Genomic DNA, 25,675 nt, shown 5'->3' on the forward strand with positions numbered 1-25,675 from the left:
TGTACTGTCTTAGAACATAGGAGTAACATGTATGAATTTCAAAAAAATGGGCGTAGTTCCACTTTAGGTGTAATACTTTTGCTTAAAGGATAATTCCGGTTTATGACTCGTCTTTTGTAACCATACTTTTGTAGGTTTGGCCATCATTTCAATCAGTTATTGTAATTTTGTACTCACCAAAGTTATCAGGGAGATATCGCTGCAGTACAACAAAGGCTGACGGGTTAAGAAACGAGCAGTTGGATGTGTGATCACACAGGTTGTAAACACGGCAACAGTTGTACAACAGGCGGTAAAACTAAAGGTCAACACAGCCATCGTAAGAGTACACATGCCTCGTTGCACAGGGAAACTGTATGGTATGGTATGGTAGGTCAAAGTCGGTAGACTGCGACCGACAGTTTTACAACAGACAATTTAGGAAACAATTTTTTTTTTATTTTTTTTTTTAAAAGATTATTTTTTTTGGCATTATAGGCCTTTATTTGATAGGACAGCTTAGACATGAAAGGGGAGAGAGAGGGGGAATGACATGCAGGTCAGAAAATGAACCAGCAGCCTGTGCAGCGAGGACTGAGCCTCTGTACATGGGGCGCACGCTCTACCAAGTGAGCTACCCAGGTGCCCCACAATTTTATTATTCATTTATTTATTTTTTTAAATAAGTCCGGCTATCCAGGGTATTTGTTTAAAACCTGTATGATCATCTGAGTGTTTGAGTTTCTTATCTCACCAGACTTATGTTTTTACTAATGCCACCATGTTTCCAGATCCCAGCAAATAACCTGTGGAGTACGTGTTATCATAAGTGACGGCCAAAAGATCCACTTTGTAATAAACGGGACTTCTCCTTTAACACCACAGGAAAATAAATTGCATACACCGTGCATTATACAGTCTCATCTAAAACATCAACACTGTTGCAGAGTCCTCTTTACAAAAGGGACCACGTTTAATTAGTACAGTAACGGTTCTAATTAGTAGCACAGTACGTACATTCATAATATTAATATTCAGTGCATGGGTAATACCTGTACACATGTAGTGTAAGCAAATGAAATGCATGAGTCAATGTCCATCAAAGGTCTCTATACTTTAGTGATGCTGATTCAGTGGATCAGCTTGTGAGACTCTATGGCACCTCTATAGTAATCATTACGGCGTTGAGTTGTGGCTCCAGCAGCGATGAATCTCACACAAATTAAGAGTTTTACATTTCTGACGTGACATTGAGCTTTACATGTTTGATGTATGACTCTGGTTGACAGCAGGATGTTTTTAACGCTTTAGAACTTCAGTTATGAGAAGGAAAAGAACAGGGAACTAAACATCAGGTGTGCCTCAGGGAAATACAAAATATGAAGTTTACGCTTCCTCTGTGATGAAAGGATAAGGTGAGATTCCATGTGTGGAAGAAGATAAAGGAGTAGAAAAAAATTATATTCCATTACCTTCGCCAGCGCTCGGTTTATTGAAAATCCATAAAAGCTATGTTCATATTTGGCTCCTTGCATGGCCTCCACCTGTTGTTCAACACACTGGAAAATATGTTCTGTAAAGTACTTGGATTTGTCTGCTTGACAAGCCCGCCAATGCTAAGTTAAGAAATTCACAATATTCCACACAGTACCACTGAACGCGTCTCATACCAGCGTCTCATATCATACTCCTGTTGTTGTATTTCTAAAGTAAAAGCCAAATGACAATGCATGTTCATATTATTAATGGTGGTTAAAAGAGTTTTTATAAGCCTCTCAGGTTAAAGACAGACCCATCTAATCTGTCAACGGATCAACTGAAGACATGATAATCACCAAAACTGGAGATGTGAGGTTCCCACCCAACATGCATGCCATGTTGTTTACGTGCATCAACATATCTTGATGATACAATATTATTATATTACTTTGCATTAAACTCCAAATAGTTACCAAATATTAGCATGAAAACAAGTGTTGATGAGAACAGGTTTACATGATTCAGTGTCCTGGCTGATATCAGAGATACTATACATCAGCGCCTGTTAATTGTAATACAGACGTATGCTATGTATTGTCACACACCATCTTTAATCACATCATAATGTATATTACTGAAAATGTGCACTCATTGGTGTCTCTCTTAGGTAGGTTCCCTCCGTCGATACACAGCTGATAGCAGTTTGGATCACTGCAGCCCTTTTTATTTCATCATTCGTTTATAGAGCTTTGCTTTTGATCCATTACTGGCGTTTCCAGCTAATGTGAGCTGTGTTAAAACCCTGTGCGCGCATTTGTTTCATCTAGCTGATGGACGACAGCGAATGATGAAACAAATATCTGGCATTTACAGTACTTGGGCAAGATAAAACTCTAAAATGTGGGGCCAAGAAGTTTCTTTTCCTCAAAATAAATCTGTAATAATTACAGGATTTCTACAGTGCAAATATAGATTCTGTAGAGCAATAACATCTTTGACTCGTGTCACTTTTGTTTTCCAAATGAGTTTTTTTTAACAACAGTTGTGCAGCCAGTCTGAACTACCACGATTCTCCTCAATCAAGGCATGGTAAGCTCTTGGAAGAAACTAATTTCCCATAACCAAAAATCGTTTTTGCAACAGCTGCAACAAAACAGGAAATATTAAATCCTTTTTTTTTTTTTTTTTTTAAGAGAGCACAGATTCAATTTTGAGACACAATAGAAGGTATCGCACATTCACATTGTATGAGATGAGAGATAGGCTGGCTAAGAGCTAATAAAGTGATGCTAATGTGCTTTGTGATGCGGTGGAAGTCCCCAGCTTTCAGCTGGAAACAGATGGGATCTCTCCCACAGGATCAAATAAAATACCTCCATCTCTGACTCTGCAGAGCATGGCAGATTCAACAAAGCCTGCCTCTCAAAGGCGTGCTGTCCGTGGGCACTCACACACACACACACAAGTCCTTCGCGTAAAATAAATGTGGCAGAGCACACGCCGCGATGATGAGGTTGAATCGAGGCATATCAATCGTAACAGAGACAGGACGAGGAACCAGATCAAAACAATCACTCACGACTAATCAGCGGCGGCCTCTGCCACTGCTGGGAAGGTGATGACGCACAAGCCTGAACATTCAAAGCATCCTATGGGCTGATGGTACCACTGGTAAACAGCACGTCTTACCTTCCTCATTCCACAGGCTAAATCATAACATGTCAAGTTCCGTAGCGGTGGCAAGACCTTCACATCCTACAGTACGTGTTTATTCAAATCCCTTGAATATATGGAACGGTTGATTCAAGGCTAAGCTGGGTAGACATCTATAAATACCCATCACCTTGCCATATATTTTCCATATCACACTGTCAGTGGGAGCTGCCATACCATAAGAATATTCTCTAAACCCTCGCCACTTGTCCTAGTACCTGCTGCCGCCCTTTCCTTCAGTCTACGGAAGCCCTTGCCTCCAGAGATAACCGCTGCAGAGATCACCCTGTCCCTGCGTCCCCCGTCCCTCTCGCAAGGACGTCCCCGGACCCACATTTCTGGGTCATCGCTGAGCTCATAGATGGATCCATCTTCCACGCTGTGCTCCAAAGACTCCAGGGAGGAGTCCGAGGCCTCGTCGCCCAGCGCTGTTAACGGCCGCCCGGGCAGTCCCGACGTAGAGCGCAGCTTGTATTGCAGCAGGACGCCGCGTCCTTTGCCTCTGCCCTCTCCCTGGTAGGACTGTTGCAGGGATTCCTGAGAGGAGGTGTCGCTGCGGTCCTCGCCTCCGAAGGCAGAGTCTGGGCCATCCACGACAGAATCCCTCTTCAGCAGTTCAGGAGACAGAGTGCTGGTGGTGGCTACCAGGAAGTCCACGGGCCCACAATGGGCATTTAGAGAGATCATTCCCTTTCCTGTAGGAGGCAGGCACACAGACATTTAGATGTCATCCACAGGGACAAGTCATTGTCAGTTACATCACTTACAGGAGATTATTATGCAAGTCGCACTTTGAATTGTGTGACCTGAAAATGACTTGAACCCTGTATCATTCTGTATTTATTTCAAATTCTGCTGCTGTAACAGTAATAGTGGTAGCTAAAGTTGGTGTTGTGTTTCAACCCCGTCTCCTAGAAAATGACGTTCCCACACAACAAAACCGCATTGTCAATTACGTTTCGAGAGAAACGTATTTTCCCGGTGAACTGGTCGCTGTTTTAAACACGTGGTTAACGTTGTGAATTGAAACAAAACTACTTTGGGCAGGTTCAGAAAAAGATTATGGCTGGGTGAAAATAAGTATGTTTGTTACGCAATTTAAGTTCCATACGTGAGTTAAGTATGTTACGTAAAACAAGTCAACGTTGACTTTTGGTTCCACACGGAACACGAACAGCAGTCGCATGGGTGCAAGTCCTCCTCCATACACAGACTCTGATTAGAAATGTTTTTGTAATATGTCAAAGACAAACGTAATCCAGGACAAAAGATGTTTCTCTCGAAATGTAATTGAGAATGCAGTTTTGTTGTATGGGAATGTAATTTCTAGGACACAGATTGTGTTTACATAGTATTTAAAAAAAACTAGCTTGGAATAAGATGGTCATGAAGTAATGTTTGTGCAAGTGGGAAACTAACGACCTCATTCACTTGGCATAATTAACAAAACGCTGGCAGGCAGTTTTTAAATTACCCTGCAACAATGCATATACAGTGGTGCTCATATGTTTATGAACACACGCTAAAGTTGACTAACAAGAGGAATACAAAAATCATCTTTTGGAAATTGATCTTAATTCCTTAATTAAAAGAATTAGGAAAAATCCAATCTTTAAGGACACCAATTTTCTTTGTGAATGAATAATGTATCGTAAATAAATAAATGTTCTTCCTTAAAATACAGGGGGCACCCCTATGTTAAATTCCCATAGAGGCAGGCAGATTTTTATGTTTAAAGGCCAGTTATTTCATGGATCCAGGATACTATGCATCCTGATGAAGTTCCCTTGGCCTTTGGAGTTAAAATAGCCCCACATCATCACATACCCTTCACCATACCTAGAGAGTGGCATGGGGGTACTTTCCATATAATCATCTCTCAATGCTAAATCAAACCAGCTATTAGGCTAACTGAAATAAAACCATGCCAATCAATACCCTTCACCATACCTAGAGAGTGGCATGGTTGTATTTCAGTTTCGTTTTAGTCAACTTTAGCATGGGTTCATAAACTTATGAGCACCTATATATATATATATATCACACACACTATCATCATCACACACTACTACACACACACACACACACACACACACACACACACACACACACACACACACACACAGGCTGTTCTATCACAGTCAGCCGCCTACCGTCTGATCCATACCTGTTATTTTGGGGATGCCCTCCAGTTTGGGAACTGGAAGAGTGATAATTAAGCCTTGGGCAGTGCCCACCCACAACAGCCCCTGGCAAATTAGCAGACTCGTGACTCGCATGCTCTTTTGACCTGCATTATAGAAAACATTGACAGACAATTGATTTTAGTTTTCTTCACCAACCGCTGTTATAGAATGACAGAAAGCTCACTACTACAAAAGATTACAGGCTCTTTTGAAAGAATAATAGATAACTCCCTGTTGTGACTGGATGGTCTGTCTTTTAAAGAGTGAATTATGAACTCCCATTGATTTTTGATTTTTATCACCAGTTCTTCCAAAACGCTGTATTTTGCAAGCTGTTCAGTCCTAGCATGAAGTAAAAAATACTTCTTTTTTTTTCCTGATTGTTGGTTATCAGTGTTAGCTTTGGGTAAGGTTTAAGCTCTGTGATCAAACTGTATTTGACAAGCTTAACACATGCACAGCACAGCCACCTAGGGCTTTGGGTTTATTATAATAAAATTGGATTTGTCTACTTGCTACTGACCCAGTTGAAAGAAAAACTCTCATAGAAGGACAAAGTAGGAAACGAGAATCGGTGAAGTCGGTGTTGTATGTCTCTGTTTGAGATCTGAGTGCTTTTAAAATACTGAGCTTAAACGTTTTCGCCTCCTAATAGCAAAATGGATATACAGGGACCTTTGCTTTTTTTGGATAGATTCAACAGATAGACATCCTAAAGATGCTCTAAGTACAGACATCATAATCCTATCATTTTGGTAGATTAGATCAGACCTCTGCTCAGGCCTGTGTGGGCATGTTCAGTCAGTACGTGTCTGACATCTTCCTAACCTTTTTGTTAATTTTGGCTGGAACTGCTATGGCAGAGCAACTTAGAACTTCACGATTCTTACAAATGTCCTAATTTAGTGTCCTAAGAAAACGATAAACATATCCAACGTCAACCTGAGAACAGGCCTAATCATCCAGAACAACTGATTGCTATTCAGGGTGTGTACAGTCCTTCAGAGACAGAACCAAACAATAATAGTCAAAACTATTTTTCACTTTGATGTGAAAAGGTTTGTCTGGTAAGACATAACAGAGAGTAACGGTTTTTAATAAAATAAAATAATAATAATAATAATAATAATCCATGTTATTAGACTTTGTTTTAGAAATAATTACTGTAGTAGTTATTAAAAAAGGTTCTGATATTACATACTTAAACGTGGCTTGGACCAGAAGACACTTTGACAACATTCCTTCAGGTTACATATTTAGATTTTTAGAAAGATTATCAGAAAGATCGGAGTACAAAGACTTGCACTGTCAATTCCTTTTTAAAGTTTTGACTTTCAGGTCAATAATTCAATTGCAGAGAGTGCATCTACCTCATCATACTCGCACTTTGGGAGTCCATGACTCATCTTTCAAACAAAGCACTAAATGGGTGTCTTTGAGTGCCATTCACTTTAACACTGACTTAACTTTAAAAAAGTACATGTATTAACACACATTTGTGTTCACATAATTACACTAAGAGGTTGACCTGCTGGTATCAATGTTTGTAGGTTTGTTTGTCTATTCTGGTCCGTAGCTAATCAGATCTGTGAGATATAGCAAGTTGGTATTGGTGATTATTGTACTCCTCCGTTGTGACAAATTAAGTAATTTAGGGTGATTTTCTTTTCCCTTACAGTGTGTGTTGATAATCATGGGGGGGGGGCTTAGCCAGTGATTTTCTTTGGATAAAGGTACATTTTATTCATCCTGCGATGGAGCATGATGCAAGCGTCAACATAACTTATGTGTCGGGAAGTTTTTCACTGCGGAACTGTTTTTGTAGCACTGCATTAGTGACGGGGAACGGATAATTGCACACTCTTATTATACATGCACATCCTTTGTTTCCACTTAACAAAGGGGTGAAAAACACTGTTTGTTGTGGATTTATTTTAGCATTTCTTCTGTGGTCCCTCACCGCTCGGCTCCCCATTGTGGCCTAGTTATCTATAGAACCATTTACCATAATATTCATGGCAACCGTAATTGAATTACACCAGCACTCATGTGATCGCAACTAAGAGAATTCTCATTTACATGGGTAGCTGTATTTAACTGTTTGTTCTGTGTCATGCTCAGATTATGACGATTTGCTACTAGTGGCTCAACAGAGTCATTCATTATTTCATTCCACTGTGCGGGGATGAATCATCCACAGTGCAGAGCTGATGCTGTGGGTAGAACATAGACTGTTAATAATATACGGTCTATGGGGTAGAAGAAGAAGTGGAGGCAGAGCAGTGGAGCACATTCAGCAAACAGAGAGCAGACGCCTTCAGGTGAAGACCTTGGAGGGTCACAGCAGTTAGTCAGGCGACGTCAAAAAAAGAAAGAAGAAATAAACGGCCATTACGTCGACACGGTCTTTCACTTGCGCCCAAGAGTCTATTTGTACTGTGTTTAGGGGATTTGAGTGAGAGAGTGATGCTCATGAACACCCACTCTCGGGTAACCATGAAATCTGAAGTCGGAAGATGTAGGCGCCAGGCATTGTCTTTAAGAATTGTGATAAAAAGGGATAATGACAAAGGCACTTGAGATTAAGAAGGTATAGTTTAACCTCGAGCAATCTTGCAGCTCCCATTTTTTTTTTTGCAGTAATGCACACTTTCTCTAGTGTGTAGTGGGTTTATCATGGAAGCTGGTATTTGCCTTGAAAAGATGATGTCTCCAAAGATAAATGTTTCCCTGTGATATGTCACTGAGGACTTTATTTTAGAATATTATTTCTTCACCCTAAGGATGGAACTATTAAAGGCATTAGTAGAGAAGAGATCAGCACTTTCCCTCTGCCTCAGAAAACTTCTGTTGTTTACTGCAACTGGAATTCCCTATTGAGTATAAATCACATTAAGGGGAAAGGATTAGGGGGTATATCATTACTGCATGTCCTAGCATAAGTCAAGGAGAAACCTGGGGGAGCAGAGAGCCACTGATAGAGGGAAACTATCAGTATTTCATGTGCAGTATCTGTGGTTGTCGAGTGTCGGGGGATCCTCTTTTCTCTTGTGAGCTCGACAAATCACAACTTAATTCAAAGATCCTCTTCCTTTTGTGGACCCTGAAGACATGAGCCGAGCAACTCTTATTCTTTTCACCCTGTAACTTCCCCCAGGGCCAAGCCTTGAGGCCGTCTGCTGCATATTTCAAGGGGAAGCACAGGTGCGGGGTGAAAATGACCTTTGGGTCACCAGTTTTCTCCGGATACCACAGCCACAGGAGTCTCCTCTTGGAAGAGAGAGAAAGGAACTTTGATCTAAAAGAGAAAAAGTTAGTTTTTGTTCTTTGCTCTTTACTCAACTCACCAGAGAAAACCTAGTTGGGTTTTTTTTTTCTCGAGATGAAGTGCTACCACAGCTTTAAGTATTGCTCTAAATACATCAATCACAGTGTGGTGTGACTCAATGAAAAGGATGAAATTGCCTAAATCCAAATGCATTTATACCACTCCCTGAAGCTCAGGATGATCTTCACATGTACTAAATGAGGTGAGGGCCCACATGCCACAGCCTGAACATGTTTGAGGCAAGCTGGCATTAGGTCACATGTACTCAAATATCACCATTAGACAGTTTTGGTTATGCTTTGCTGCTATCTAATTTGTTTACCATAGTTCTTTCCTCAAAAAAAAGGGGGGAAAAAACACACCCACACTGGCTGATAAATATTTCATCCATCATGAAGGAAGGCACACAGGAAGTAATAAGCCATCTGTGGCATCCTAAACGGACTGCAGAGAGAAGTAAAACGGACTGTGAGAGGATTTTAAAGCAGAGCGGATGAGATGAAACGGGGAGTGGGAAGGAGAAAGTGGGACAAAAAGAAAATATTGAAAGGGAGGAAAGTGGAGAGGTACATGCTGAGAAAAATAGGTAAAATGGGTACCACTGAAGCATGGATGTTTAAAGACGAGAGCGTTTCCATGGGAACCCTTAGTATGAAAATCTTTAAGGCTGCCATTTTACTGCTCCTTCATGACTTTATTTTCTTTTTTATTAATCCCTAGCTCTCACCCCGTGGCTCTATTATGGCTTTGTGAAGGCCTGAGAAGGATACTTATTCAGGTCAGTCCCCAGCGTGCAAGACCCAAGGAGCGACTTGGACAAGACAAGAATACCATTTTCTGGGGAGGACCGCATCGTCAGTGATCATTTGGTGCTCTCTGATGTGACACGTACGAATTAAATTACATTTTGTGGTCGAATTTTGAAACAATAAATTGCCACAAAGAAAAGCAATTGTAGGTTGTTGTTTTTTTTAACACACACGAGAAAAAAAAAGTGTTTCAGCTGCTCCGCGGGATGGACGTTGACCTCATGTATATGGAGGTCGAGAGTGACGTGTGTGTGTGTGTGTATACCAGTGTTCAGCAGCGTTGAGCGTGTTGAGATGTTTATTTCCTGCAGAAGCTCCAGCGTTTCAGTATGAAAGAGACGGATGGAGGAACCCTCGGAGAACGCCATCCACACCCCTCCACCGGCACACGCCATGTGTGCCACGCTGATCATTGGGTCTGGGTGGACTTCAAACGTCTGTAATGGAAACAATAATACTGTTATAGCTTACTTATTTATTTTTTATTTCTGTGTCATGCTAAACAGCTGGCCCATCCCACATGGGATTACAAGTGAAATACAAAATGTAATAATTATATCATTCAAAAAAACAAGAGAGCAAAAAAAATATATATATATTTACCACACTATAAAGTACTTCTATATTCTTTTAAATAACATTTGACACAACAAATACACTAAAATGAACTGTTAGGGTGAAAGCAGGAAATTTGGGACACTGTTTTTTTTAATTCTCAAGACTACTTTAAGTGTGCTTAAGTGTAAACCCTTTCCATCAAAAGTAAAGTGTATTGTGAAAATAGTTTGATTATAAGTCAAACAGTTTTGGTGTAATACGCTTTATTGTTTAAGATGCATTACTCTTATAACCTAAAAGAGAAAATCATCATCCCCCATAGAGTGTTCATTTATATCAAAACATAAAACGATAACTGCCGTGATTATATCATGACATGATGGGGTGAGTAGACGCTCGGTGAATTCAGTTGTTGCTTTTACACTTGCTTCTCTGTGAATAAAGTCTAACTGTGCCTCCTAATTTTGTAATTTACAGAGTTACTGACACACAGGACTTGTATTTGCATCATTCCCCTGGCTTCTATCTTTTGAAGAGCACAATGGAAAAGGAGAGTTTCAGGCACACAGTCTTAATGAGTAGCTTGAAATGAATGCAATGAGCCTTATCATGGCAACACATGGCGCCCTGCGGTCCAAGGCGTGACAAGGGTTGGTTTGGGCATCATCTTGGAACTCATATCACTCTCGATACATAAAGTGCATGAGGCTGGGCAATTAGTCAGTGAGAGCGGTTGAGAAAAGATGGGAATGCACGCCCCCACCGGCGGACAGGGATTACCACCTGTTTGTGTGCCCTTGCCAGTGGGTCCTCCTTTGTTTGAAATTAGGGAAAAGGAGAGAAGCCTTTGATGTGTTTTCTCTTTTAATTGACTCCTCAGCAGTGGGCGCCTGCTCCGCCAGGGAAACGGATATGCAATGCATCTCTTGGTTTTTCAAGTGCAGCCATCAAGAACTTTGATATCCGTAATAAAAAGGCACATTTCACCTTCAATAACCCATTGCAATTCAAATACGTTGACAAGTTTGTAAAGGCAAACACAGTCATACTGTGCGGTATACGCTGAATAATTATCACTCATCATTAATTATGACTATAATTAATCGGTATCTAGCGTGGTGGCTCTAAAAGGGAATTCCAGCGAATCAATGGCTGACACGCTGCAATTGCTGGATAACATCTTGCTTACCATATGTTTGAAACCACCTGGAAGGCACTCTGGGAAGCTACATGTATATTAGACTTGGATACACAGGAATATCAACAAGTGCCTGAAAATGCATTTAAATCATTGATTTAAAGCTATGGTGCGTAGTTTCTGTTGCCCCGATGAGGTATTCTGAGTGATGACAACAACACTGTCGGCGCATCCACATGACGCAAGCCTTCAGTGGTCACACACTGAATCTGTCCAATCTGAGTTTTCTGTTGCACGACTAAAACAACTTTTGAACGTAAACAAAACAAGTTCCTTCCCGAGCCTATTTTGCAGATGCAACATGACTCCGCTCGGCGCCTAGCACCGCCCATGACGATTGTGATTGGTTTAAACTAATGCCAATAAACCAGAGCACGTTTTTCTCCCATCCTGGAATGCTGGGTGGACTAGCCAGACCCTCCTCCGCGGCGCTGTGGAGGAGGGTCTGGCAAAGCGAGACTAAGTAGCATATAACCCGTCAAATCAAGGAGGACACGAAAGATTGAAAAAAATGGACTCTTCAGAAGAGGTAATTATCTTGTAATTTTGATGTCCTCTTTGTCTCCAAAGCGGATTGTTGATCGTTGCCGTTGTCCTTTCTCAGCGTTGACGTAAAACGCATCACTCGAGCTGCTGCGCACGAATAACGCCAGACTACACCATTTTGTTAAGCATAGCCATACTACAAAATACAGAGAGTTGTGTGGAGCTGATAGGCTTAATTAGCTTTGTGTCAACTCATTTGGCAATGGCTTGAATGTAACGGACGCTCATTAATATAAAATAGCTATAGCTTTAACATTTGTAAGAAAACATTTTTTTTACACAAATATCAATTCACATGCTAAATAGAATTCTCCAAATGTTTTATCACGGAGATCGGCCAAACGTGTTAAACGCTTATAGCTCTGTGTCAAATACCGGATAAGTACAAGCTGTACTGTGCAACGTTTGCCCCCATCCAACAACCTGGTATTAGTCTGCTGAACCCAGCGCTGCTTACAGAGATGAGGTGGTCGGTGAAGCTTGACAGTAGTAATGTGCCCTTTACACTTAACTCGGCAGTGTCACACTAACAGCAGCATCCCTCCACCAGCAATGGAAAATAACAGCAGCGCTAAAGACACAAACACTACAGCTGCTCTGAACAGCTCATTAGTCCTTCATTACGGCAGGTGACAAGGTGTCTTTGTCCTTTCCCGAGCGCTAAGTCCACGTCTCCTCTCAGACTTATGGCGAGGGAGTAGAGCGGACGTGTGAGTGATAGGAGACAGCAGGCAGAAAAAGAAATAAGTAATGGGAGGAGGACGGAACAAGGCCTGCCAGGTAGTATTCATCAAGGCCTGTATGTCCTACTTTGTTAAAGTTTAGTTACGACTCAGACCTCGACAGAGTGATGGATTTTGTGAAGCTGAGATTAGCATTTAGAAACTCAAACAAAGCTGAGATGTGCCTAAAATCATGACACAAATGTTGGTCGGTTTGAAGTGAAGTGATTTGTAAAAGCATGTAAAAAAAAAAAATCGATTCCGACCCACGGTCCCCTCTCACTCTCCCCCATTCCAGTCTATCTTAGGTTGTGCTATCTCCTGTAATAAAAATGCAGAAAATAATCTCTATAAAAAAATAATAATAAATGAATCGGTCAAACATTATTGTCAGATTCAGATCAGCCCCAACTGACAAACAAAATAAAAATATATTTTGATTGGTTGAGGTTTTCCTCATTTCCTCCCATAATTAAGTTGTTTCAAAATCCAAGGGAATCCTGCCATGAATCCTGCAGCTACCGAGCCCCTTTAGTTGGCCTGATGGGAATGTAAATAGGGTTTGTCACTTTGCAATTTTACTTTTTTTGAACACAGTTTTTTTTGGTAGGAGTGAATCTGTTTAAATTGATATTCAGCTTTTTTTCCGCATGTCAAAAAGACGATGACCACAGTTTCGCTTTGCCAGACCTTCCTCCACAGCGCTGCGGAGGAGGGTCTGGCTAGTCCACGCAGCATTCCGGGATGGGAGAAAAACGTAATCAATCCCGGTAGTGGAACGTTGAGGATATAGACTACAGTTTACTGTAAACAGGGTCCTCTGGTAGCAAGGTGTGCTCAGAACATGCCTGTAGTAATTGTAAGTGAAAACAAACAATTGGGAGAAAACAAGTGGTGATAGTGCTTTTTGGGCTGCGGGATGTTTTTTTGTTGCGGTACATCTTTTGGCCACTGGGACTGACTGACTTGCTCTAAATACATCCGTGGGACAAATTAGAGCTACCATTAGCGAGGATCTCAACAACTAGTGGATGGATTGCCATGAAATATTGTACCAACATTCAGGATTAAATGTAATAGACTTTGGTCATTCCCTGACTTTTCATCTTATACCATCATTAGGTAAAAGTGGTTTTGTCCAACACTTTTCTTTATGACCAAATATTTGCAAAAATAATTAAATTTGCGCTGTGTTTAGAACTAATTACCAAATGTTAGCATGCTTACACGCAAAACTAAGATGGTGAACATGGTAAACATTAAAACAGCCAAACATCAGCATGTTAGCATTGTCATTGTGAGGACATCTTCATCTATCTCCTTCCTCGCAGCGATTCTATTGCTGAGGTTTTGTCAGCACTATTATTTCCATGTATCCCCACTGGATAGGAGTGTACATACCCAAATAGTACAAAGCTGAGAGAACACACACACACGTTTTTAAGTGGTGATGATCCTTTGGGCTTCTGTTGCAGGCAATTTCAACCACATATTAAGTATGTTTACCCAAAAAAGACAAAAAGACTGAAAAGGTTATATGTAAATAACACTGTGTCATCAAAGCATTGACAGTGAAGATTTAAAAAGAGACTAAATCAAGCAGTAGTTTGCAACGATCTGCACGGTCAAACAAGACGGGCTACGGTGTCCAGCAAAGTCGCGGATAAATGATTTAAAAGTGCAGCAAATCTGACAAAGTGGTGAACATCCGCGGGGGAAAACAACCCTCTAGCTTTGCTACAGGTGCCAAAGTACTGCTTCTCCAGATCCTGGAAATGCACCGCAGCCCTCTTGAGTACATATTAGTGAGGAAGACAAGGTTAGCAAAGAAGTAACCAGAGCTGACCTGTTGGGCTCTGTGGGAGATACAGTGAACCAGAACTGTGCCTCCACTGCGTGGTCATTCAGCTGATTAAACCGGTATCACTGGAGGATTGGGCTAGGGAAAGGAGGTGAAGGAATAAAAGGAGACATCCCTTGCTCAGCTCTCTCCCGATTATAAGGATCTTGAGGCAGACTCAGTAAGTAGCTGGGGCTGTATTGAATGTTCACATTTGGCAGCTGCTTCTTCTTATTTCTTGCAACTTTTAAGAGAAAAAAACATGTAAATGCATGTAATTTGTCATTTACATGATTTAACAACTGTTTGCTACTTCACTGAATGTTGTTTATCTGCTTATTTTGTATTTGGCATGAGGTCAACCTCCTCTGTTTTTTTCCTGGAAATGGAGCTCATTTACATTGAAAATGGAAAAATATGACGTGGGTGATAAGGCATTCATTTTGTTTAATATTAGTGTTTTAGTTTGTCTGGTTGTTCAAATTCGCTATACATATGTGTACATATATGTATATGTAAACTTGTTTGATTAGCACACATGCTCCTTTTTCAACAAAAGCTCTTCTACCCATTTACACTCGCTACGCACACTCCCATTAACATTAAGAGTTTGTTTTCTGTCATTCATTATTGTCTACCACAGCCGGAGAAGGCGCCCTCCCTGCACGGCTCTAATGACACACCGTGCGGATGAACACCTTGGAGAATGACTACACTGAAATGGAAAGCATGACAGAGACAACACGCAGGATGAGTTTGTGGAGATAATGCCTGTACATTCCCGTACCATAACTCAGAGTGCTCCAGCTAAATGAAGCTTATTTGTGTGCGAGAGCTCTAACAAAACATTGTATGAATCTACAAAGAGTTGGATTCGTTGTCCATTCAGCAGCACCTGGCAGTAAATCTTGATGACATCGCAGATTACAATGCTGGCTCTCTAAGGCTGTGTGCATACATCTTTATCAGAAAATGAAAAGAGAGGAATATTTCCTGAAATGCAAAACCAACTGAACAAACAAATAAAGCACCTTGTCTCGCAGTTTCACTTCTCAATTCATCCATTTAGGTCTTCAAACCATTGTTTTAGTGAAGACTGAATATTTATCAGCAGGGATGGAAGAAATAGAACAGATTTTCTTGAAGCTCATTATTTAACTGGTTAGACAAACCTTTCAAACAAGAGCTTTTAAATTGCTTAATATTATAATCTTCATAGTTTTTTTTTGCAAACTACAATACAAGCCTTTTTTGCTATTTAAATGTGAGGACATTCTATGTAACCTATATTTATATATCTGTTTGCAGTGTTTCCCATGTTTCCATCCAGTTGCAGTTATTTCAGGCAAAAGAAGTCTTATTTAAAAACTGTCCAAAAAATACTATATACACAAACAGAAAATGAACAGAAAACATGTGTTTCAATATCTAATAGATATAGACAAAGTTCCCAAACAATGCAAAAACAGAACAGAAAAATAAAAGAACCTTTGTAAAGGGTTGCACCAGACTGATTGTTGTGTACACTTCTTCGCCACATCATCGGTAATAGTTTAGGCATTCTCCGTTCACATGCTTCAAACGGTTAGCATCTGAGTCAACGTTACTAACATGATACAGATTTGGGTGATGTACTCCAGCCTGCCAGTAGCTTTCAACCCATGTCAGGCTAATTTGAATTCTCAATCTAGCTAAAAGCAAAGAAAAGTGCAGTGCAGCCTTGTTTTCCCATAGAGGAGATGATTTAAAGTGTAAGCGTGAGGGCTTCTCACAGAAAACGTCCTGCTAATGGCGACAACTTTAACCTTGCTGCTTGCTGTTAAAGAGTAGTCAGTCACGCGTCATTCTAGCAAACATTAGTCATGCGTTCCAAAGAACATTTAACCCCGGGCTAGTAGAAGTGCAGTGTGAATTGTATAGCCCTGGGCTTAAGTAAACCCTTGGCTAACAATGTGTGTGTGAAAAGGGGCTAAGGATAGCCGTGGGCTAAGAATATGCAGAGTGAAGAGCCCTGTACATGTATCAACAATCACTTCAACTGTTCTGTTCTGCTCGTTCTGTCCCCGTTCGAGGAGGAATATCCATTTAAATAATGCCAAATTCTGACAATTTGCTCAGATGGAAGCAGTTGTTCTTTGATGAAAATCGTTTTTTTTTTTTAAAGCAAGGATTAGGTCATTTACCTGAGTGGTGAGGCTGGAGATGTCCATGACTGTGACAGAGTTCCCGCAGCTTGCCCACACTGAGTCGTCTAACACTAACAGTGTCCGCACCGGTTCTGAGCCCATGCTCACACATCTCCGGGAGTCTGGGTCCCAAAAATCATCTGGAGTAAAACAAATAAAAAAAAAAAAAACACAGCTCAAAACTACAACCAAGATATCACAAGGATGTGAAGAAACCCTTAAAATGACTACTAGCCTACAAGTTGTATTAATAAACTCTGAACACATGCCCCCCTTCTATTTGTACACTGTCACATTGAGCGAGGCAATTAACTTCAATTCTTGCAACTTTTCACAGCAAGTAAGATTGGTGTTTGCTTTCAAAATTCTCTTAAAGCTATTTAACGTTGTTGAGCAAATACTGGCGCAGAGGGCTCACAGTGGAGCCTTGTTTTCTTTCACTGGAATGAAAAAACAACCATGTGACAGAGTGTGAACAACAGGTTGACCAAATAAAGACCGTGACCTCCATTTTAATCGCCACACACTGTGCAGCACAATGTTTGCACCTTTGCCACCCACATGCAAGTGGTGGTGTACACTTTAATCTACTTTCCACTTAGTTCCTCTCTCTCTCTCTCTCTCTCTCTCTCTCTTTTTGCTTCATCCGTGTGAAAATGAAGCAGACCATTTTCCTTTTGAGTCCAGAAACACATTACAAAGTGAATTACATAAGCATTTCCTTTGCTATGCGTTAATGAAGCAAAATTAGAGAACGGAGTGCACCCAGCCATTTAATTAACATTTTGAGTTGTTTATTTCTGCCTTTCATTGCAGAATAGCTTAACAATGCCTTCTGACTTCTACAGTTAATTGCTTGGCATGTTATAAAGGTCATTTTTCCACCTTTTCAAAATTCACTCTTGTAAATGTCCATCCGGACCCCTGCGCTAAGACAGACAACCGCGTCTCCCTCTTTAACGCAGCGGGGGACCAGACTATTTCGTACCAAAAAACTTAAAATATGAAATTGTCATTTGACATGATGTCTTATGTGCATATCTCGCTGCAGTACATTATTCACTAAGGAACAATGTGTTGGGTGTATCCATACGTCTTTTGATATAAGTCTCGACTGAAGCTTTGGCATTCCCTATCTGCTTCAGACTTGTTTTTAGACAGTAGAATGCTAGTCAAGGGCATAAATCTTTAACAGATGTGCCGAATACACAACATCATGGCATCCTCCAGAGCTTTCCTCCTGCCCTTTTTAACAAAGCATGAATGGTAATATTTAATCGGCATGCAGCAGCTTGGTGTAATTAATCATCCTTTCTGCTTGGGAGGAGAAAGGAGCACAGGGGGAAGGGAGCCACATACTGTGGCCAGGTAAGAAGAACCCGGTGATAGAGCTATTGTGCTCCCGTTGTCTGTGAACACTGCAAACCACTGCTGAGATGGTGTTAAGCCCCCATGGCCATGTGCAATGCCTGACTAAACATGGCATACCATCTACCACATAGTGAAGTGTTATTTTCATACTTACAGTGGGTTTGAAAATCAGTAGGAATACATCGTCAAAAGATTCTTTTTTTTTTTTCTTGATTATTTTCTTTTGGCATTTTAGGCCTTTATTTTTAATAGGACAGCTGAGGCATGAAAGTAGAGAGAGAGAGGGGGGGAGAAAGAGAGGGGAATGACATGCAGCAAAGGGCCGCAGGTGGGAATCGAACCTGCGGCCGTTGTGTCGAGGGACTAAGCCAGAGCTATCCAGGCGCCCCAGGGAAAGTGATCCCAAGGCAATTGTTTGAAAGACGGTCTAGCATTAATATGGTTTCACAACTACTTTTGTTCTGAAAATGGGTTAACTGGGAAGGGTATCCCACATGACACACAATACTTTCATTTCGTTTTTAACACAAAAGATGTTTACTAAATAGCTGTATCATAAATTTATAATGCATGAAATCAGTAAAACAAATTTTTACTAATTATTCCACAGTAGGAAAAAAAAACATTTTTGATGAAGCCCCATTAAAATTAACAATAAAAAATCTTCTCGGTCCATTTCCCTTGTCACATTTCATTAAGAGACAAAAGCTCCGGTACCTATCTACAAAAGCAAAAATAGATATGAAATATTGGATAACCCTATATCTATGAATAACCAACAAAATGATTAAAAAAAATGTAATTTAGTGTGTAATGAATGCACGCGGTTTGTCTCATTGTGTTTGTATCACATTGGTAGAATTCACTCACAATAACATTTACTGTAACTACAAGACATACAAGTTTATAAAAAAAATAGCATTTAGAAAATGTGGTCAATTTAAATATATTTTGTCAATATTACTGAGTTTTGAATCTTGAATTTTTTTTTTTAACCTTTATTTATTCAGGGAAGGTTCACTGAGAGGAAGCCTCTCTTTTGCAGGAACGCCCTGAACACATTCACACAGCTACACGTTCATACCTGGAAGCTGCCCAGTACAACCCCAGTCTGATCTGCTGGCCACTGAGCAGCTCCACTGGAGCGGTTGGGGTTAAGGGCCTTGCTCAAGGGCACCTCAGTGGTGGTAATGAGGGAAGGACAGATTTTTTTTTTTTTTATCCTGTCGGTCTGGGGATTGAACCCCTCTATTTATACCTAGAAATACTCAAGGTACACTGTGCCCCCCTCTGTGTCTTTCACACACTCCAACACCAACAATTAGGGCAAAGAAAGTGTATAGTTTGTGCATAGTTGTCTGCACGTATGTGTGTGTTTTTTCATTTGCAGGAGTGTGTGCGTATGTGTGTGTTCATGGGAGGTTTAGGGCAAACCCGGTCACAAGCTCGCTTCTCTAACCTTTAGGACACCGCTGCCACTGCATTTGTTTTGGCCTCATTTTTCCAACAAAGCACCAGTGACAATTTAACGTTCTCATTTCTCATATCCATTTCTACTCCAGCCATCAGTCTGAAAACAAAGCAATCTTTGAAGCACCTTACCGTTGTCACTTCTTCCATACACCATCATGGTCCCGTTCCGCAGGCCTGCAAACAGGAAGCGAGAGGAGTGCTTCAGGCACAGCACAGGGCAGCCCTCTGGGTTATGGAGGGTCAATAGGCATTGTGCTGCAGTGTCCACGCTGCCATAGACCAGTATGCTGGAAGAACAAAAGCAGCACAAGCCAACGTGATAAATGAGTGTCGTTTAAAATGACAGAGTGCCTCGTTTTCATGCAGTTTGATTTAACAGTGCACTTTGGAGCAAAGCATTGTGCATGTGCAACCACTCTGTCTTTCTTCATGTTTGAAATACCATCTGAACTTTGTTGCGTCTTATTGTCATCTTCAGAATGACAAATGCACATCGGTGTTTGTTTCTCTGCCTGAGAAGAAAATGTTAAGCAGCGTTGGAGCTGACATGGAGCTTCCAGTGTGCTAAAATGCTGAAATTGTTTTTTATTTTACTATGTCTTTTTTCCCTGGATAGATACTTACATTAAAAAGAGAATGAGTCAGCATAAAAAAAAAAATGCTAACATGATATAGGCTCTTATACAAATGACTAAACTACTGTAATTGAAAATTACAGAAAAGTGGTCACATAATGGAAAAATCTGAAACTTAAGAATGAAAAAAAAAATAAGCAATGTATGTAGTAACTGTGACAGGAGACTGAGATTAAACATATCCTCTGCTTTACACAGAGGGGATCTGAAGGTTTATTGGATTTGAAGATGAAACTGTAATCTTAGCAGCAGTGGCAGTATTGATGCTGTGTTGGGGTTATCAAGTCTGATTTCTTGCTTTGATGAAATATTGACAAGCAAATCTATTCTTTTCTCAGGGGACCGTAACAAAGGATAATACAGGATCTCATTTTACAGACAGAACATGTGAGGCATACTGTGTTGTACCTATATTTGTGTGCTTTTTTCCTTTTTCTTTTCTTTGATTATTTCCAATAAATCAAATGTCATAATTGGACCTCATTCTATAATCGTCAAATAAAAGTGTTGTTTCTCTTTCTTCTCCTGTGTCTGTAGCTTTCTGTGTAGCTTTCAGTCTCTCACCGTCCATCGTCTAATCCGACACAAATGTTGGTGCCGATCGCCGACGTGGCCTTGTGAACTCCAGCCTCCACTTCCTCAGTCGGAGAAGGTTCTGGCACATAATCCAGACATCGGACAGCAGAGCCTATCTGCAGGCTCTTTACAGTCCTTGGCGTTGGCCTGTTGAGGGAAAATATCTCGATATGCCCATGCGAACCTTCTCCCCCAGCCACCTACAGGGAGGGGAAAAAAAAAAAAAACCTGGTTGGAAAAGGTCAAGACCCCGTGTTAAGCTGTAGCAATGGACTGAATCATAATGCCACGGGTAATAAACTATTCTGCTGAAACAGAAGGGAAAAAAAGAGATAGAAAGAGCAGAGAGCATGCGTTCTCTTCGTTTTAATCAAATTGTGCAGGCCAGAGGATAATGTGTCTTTGGTTAAACATTCTCTACCTGTCAGCAATTCAGGTTTCAAAAAAAGTTCAAATCATTTATCCTTTCAGACCTTGTCATCTGTAGTCCTCCCTTGCATTTTTTTTTTTTTTTTTAATATCACTTAGAATTTTAAACGCATTATGTAATGGATTCACAATGTCCTCGTCGGAAAATCAAACAATTCTTATAACTCTGCGATCTTTTCATCAGCGAAGAACAGAGAGGCTCTCATACGTTTCTCAAAGGCTCTGAGTTGCTTATCAATGAGGCAGTTTTTTTTTGAGTTTACAAGATCAAGTGACTGATCTTATGCTGGAGTCAGTTCATGATCAAATGAAAATAATATGATTTCCAATTTATTGAACTCAACAATTGCTATGAACACATCTAAGGTCATGCTAAAAACTTGAAGACGCTTTTTGTCAGCGCCAACGAATAAGTAAACATCCAAACAGCAAACAAACAGAGCTTTTTGAAAGCTGGGAGCTTTAGTTTGGCTCAATTTGGAGCTTGTTTCAACTGATAAGACGCCTGCAGGTGTCTGTCCCTTTTTAAAGGGGGGGGGGGACAGACTTGTTTGGTAGGATTTCTTTCTAACAAACAAGAAAGCAACCTTAGATATTATCGAAAAAAGGTCCACAAATCATACCGAGCTTTCCAAGGCGTTTTACACATGGCAGAAGCTGAGTGTCTGACTCAATAGAGCCTCGATTTATTACGTACCACATTTATCTTGGCCTTTGTGTAAACCTGTCAAAGCCTATGCTGAGAAAACAAAGACAGCAGGAGACCTCCACCTACCTCTGGTGCAATTTCAATTAAGGTGGCATTGCTCCCATTCCCAAACAATTGAAGTGTCGCGGTGGGTTTTTATGATTTCACTCATTACTCCTGTGTGAGGCCTAGGTGGTTGGTCCAGACAAAAATATAATGTCCTTCTTGTAAAAGAAGCGTGGCTGCTTGCTGCTAGACACCAAGGATTTATTCCCCAAATGAACCACATCGTGTGAATGTGACACAAGCTAAATATAGTCTTTAGCTCTTCTACTCCACGCTCACACTTATTTGCATGCAATCATTTGTTTGATTTTTATCAGCGTGCAGAATCTGGACAGGAGCGATCCTGTGGGCTCTTGAGAATGAGCCAGAACAAATAATGGTCTGTTGCATAGGGTGAAAAAAAGATAGGGAGGACTTATCTTGCAGCGAGGAGCTGACGGTTAAGTCACTCAGTAAGCAGAGCCGGAGGCGAGGCCCCTCTCCCCCTCACCAAGTCTCCTCCACAATCTATACATTCACCTGTCCATCTGTACCTCCCCTCCTGTTTTCAATTTAACCCCTCTCTCGCTCTCGCTCTCTCTCTCTCGCTCTCTCTCTCTCGCTCTCTCTGCCTGCCCGATATCCAGTACAAATACTGTTTCCTGACTAAGTCATCACTACTTATTTAGAAAAATAGATATCTGGAGTCATGCCCTGGACAGATTTCTGCTCTCAGCTCGAGAGAGGCAAAAAAAAAAAAAACTTCCCAAACAGTAAATGCTCTGCCAGCATTAATTACATTGCTCTGGATGCAGTGAGAGGAAGCGTGGGAGAATAGTCATGATGGCACACTCTGCTCAGTTGTATTGGCCACATTAAGAAGCAAAAATCATGGGTCACCAGATTGTTGATGTACTCTGAAACCAATGTATTTCAAGATCCCCATCACTGACACTTGCTACGAATTCTAGCGTAGAAGAAGAGAAAAACAACAGCAGAGTTAATGGAGACTTGATCCTAAAATGAGAAGTAGGGTGTTTGGCAAAGTGGGACAAGGAAGGTGAAGCCAAGCAGGGGAAACACTGGAGTATCAGGCTGATTAGAAACAATGTCATTACTCTGATCAAAGAACACAGAAATTCCCATAGCCCATCTCACTTTAACCTGATTAGTGTCATCCCTCATTTGACATGCCTGCCAGGGAGGTAGAACCAACTGGGGGCGGGAACGCTCAGCCACTTATTATTCTTGCTGGATCGGCAAGCTTGCACTATTATTTTTTAGTGGATACCAGTTTGTTTTTGCCGTGGTTACACGTTCGTGCTGCTTGAAGGTTTAGATGTGCAGGTACTTGTCCTGTTTGTGAGGCTAGTTTCCAGAAGTGACAAGAAGAACAAGAATGTCCTGATAAGATTTGAAGTCCATTCATGACGAAAACACTGTGCTGAAAATGTTGGACAGTGGACTCTTAAATCGCAAGTCTTGCTAAAATGCGAGTGAATATACCCCAGTCAAACTTTCTTTTAAAAGCATAATTAGGACGGATTTTTTAAGATTGACCGTATTCTCGTTTTCGGTCAAATGGCCTTTGAATGGGAGAGCTAGGGGCACTACTATGATAGCATCAAAATAGCTATTTTTAAAACACTAAGAAGGCTCGATACAACATGAAACTTTGCTCAAGTATGACCAGGGTCTCTACACATGAACTCGAGCATTGACAACATTGTTTGTGTACCCAGAGTTTACTAAAAAGAAAGGTTTTGAACAACTCACATTAGGAGTTGTTAGCAGTCAAAAAGTGTCGATCTCGAATGTGAATGAACGGACTCCATAGGTGGAAATGTCATTCTAATATGAGGCTCCTTTTTCAACTACAAGGTCAATATTGTTTTTTGCGAACGACAAAACAACAAATTATCAGTGCATTTATATGGAACTAAGCTTCAGAGATCAACTCTTTTTGACTGACAAGATGGTGGAGAGCGTAAATAACAACTTCTAAAGTGAGTTGTTCAAAAATGTTCACAGATAGCATTCACCACAGTCCTTGGGACTCTACAGTTTCCAATTACTGAAATGCAACACGTTTACTAACTTGTATTCATTCATATGAAATGTGACTGCCTCCAAATACAAAAAATGCAATTATAACTCAATCAAGAGGTGCATTTTCATTGTTTACTGAGCAATGCTCCATCTCAGTGAAACCACAAACATGTCATACGCCTTTTGATAAATTCAGGTAAATACCATTTCTTCTTTTTAAGGGAACATTACTTACTTAAGAAAAGACTAATGGCATGGGGAGCTTGGACTCAAATTGGGCATGTCAAAAAAAAACGTGGACTTTAAATTTGATGTTGAAATTGAAAACTTTCAAGTACCAAATAAAAAATGAAGTTTTGACGGTGACATGTAGACATCAGTTGGTCACACACATTACATAATTGGTTATTATGCCTATTCATTTAAGGGACTTTGTCCGAGCTATGTGTAAAACACTAACGCAGCTTTGAAAGGAAAATGTTCATGCCATTTTAATAGTCAGCATTCAGAGACCGGAAAAATGCAAACTTGCAATTTATTGAGCAGACTTATGACTTTACTTAAAGGTCCAATGTGTAGGAATTTCTCCCATCTAGCATTGAGATCATATAGCGCAATCAACTCTCTTGCGCCACGCAGTTCAAAGTACGTATTACAGCTACGGTAGCCTTCACGCTTCAAAAAGCTGGTCTCTTGCTCTTTTCAATATCCTTTTTTTCTTTTTCTGGGAGAAGAAGAAGACTCCTGTTCCTGAAATTTGGATTTTGAATGTGTGTGGTCCTCCATGTTTCCTTTTTCAAACTTGCCGGGGCCGGGAAGCTACGATACCCATTAGCCGCATTAGCAGCACCTGTGAGTTTATCATGTGACAGCGAAAACGTGAAAGGCGGAGCAGTATGTCCTGTATGTCCCTTACCGGCTAACGTATTTCAAGATGGCGCATGAATATGGAGCGTCTACCCCAGTTCATGCAAATGCAAATGTAAAATTTCAAGCCAAAAGGAATACTTAGAATTGATGGCGGTGGTAAATATTCATGAAAAAGGAAAAAGTTTGTGAACGGGCAACACAGATTTTGATAATGAACAACTAAACACGTTACACACTGGACCTTTAAGACTTGCACTGTCAGACTTGGATTTGGTCTTGACTTAATAACGTTCAACTCTTTGATGCTGTATGCCTTGCTACTATGCTTAAAAAATGAATGAACATTATCACTACAGATAACTAGGGATGCACCGTTCTGATACTGATATCAGATATCTGGCTGATACTGACTCAAATAGCTAGATTGGGTAAAGTGACAATGGGGTCGATCGATTCAATTCAAATAAATTCTGTGTCTAAATACCATATACAATATATACTGGAATTCCTGTAAAACTTTTTGACCAATGTGCTGCTGTATTTGAAAGGTGTACACTCAAGTTGTAATTCCTGTTAATTTTTAAGAGTTTTTTTACCAAGTTGCGGTGCATGATTTATTATTTTATTAATAAATTACAATTCAGTTAATGTATATCTACTGTATGCATGTATTTGTTGCATTTGGACATTTAACAAAGTTAGGAAAGCAATGTTTAAGTCAAGCCTGATGTTGCCTCACAAATGAAAGAATGATCCCAGTCACAGTGAGGCAGACAGCTTATTAATGAAACACGGGTATCGCATCGGTACTCGGTATCGCCAGATACCCAAAGCCCAGGTATTGGTATCAGGGCTGAAAAAGTTGGATCTGTGAATCCCTACAGATTACTGCAGAAGCATCGTCTAGTGGTTTATTTTGCATGAACACAAGCGGTTGTGACGGAACTGAAACCTTGCAATGCAACAGTCACGCCATTACTCACCAGTGTAGCACA

General features: G+C 40.6%; 1 protein-coding gene across 4 annotated transcripts in view; it reads right to left on the minus strand.

Annotated features, from left to right (window-relative positions):
* Nucleotides 1-643: 643 nt before the first annotated feature.
* The window catches only part of arhgef10la (Rho guanine nucleotide exchange factor (GEF) 10-like a), a 121,360-nt gene continuing 96,328 nt past the window's right edge, over nucleotides 644-25,675 (minus strand). For all 4 annotated transcript variants that reach the window (XM_078249160.1, XM_078249159.1, XM_078249161.1 and 1 more), the window contains 6 exons: nucleotides 20,588-20,799; nucleotides 19,518-19,675; nucleotides 16,542-16,684; nucleotides 9,760-9,931; nucleotides 5,339-5,461; nucleotides 644-3,866 (listed from right to left, as the gene is read on the minus strand). In XM_078249160.1, the coding sequence (XP_078105286.1) occupies nucleotides 3,322-3,866; nucleotides 5,339-5,461; nucleotides 9,760-9,931; nucleotides 16,542-16,684; nucleotides 19,518-19,675; nucleotides 20,588-20,799 (1,353 nt within the window). In that variant the 3' untranslated portion in view covers nucleotides 644-3,321. The remainder of the gene's footprint in view (nucleotides 3,867-5,338; nucleotides 5,462-9,759; nucleotides 9,932-16,541; nucleotides 16,685-19,517; nucleotides 19,676-20,587; nucleotides 20,800-25,675) is intronic.

The sequence above is a fragment of the Sander vitreus genome, chromosome 4 (assembly GCF_031162955.1).
Source record: "Sander vitreus isolate 19-12246 chromosome 4, sanVit1, whole genome shotgun sequence".
NCBI lineage: Eukaryota > Metazoa > Chordata > Actinopteri > Perciformes > Percidae > Sander > Sander vitreus.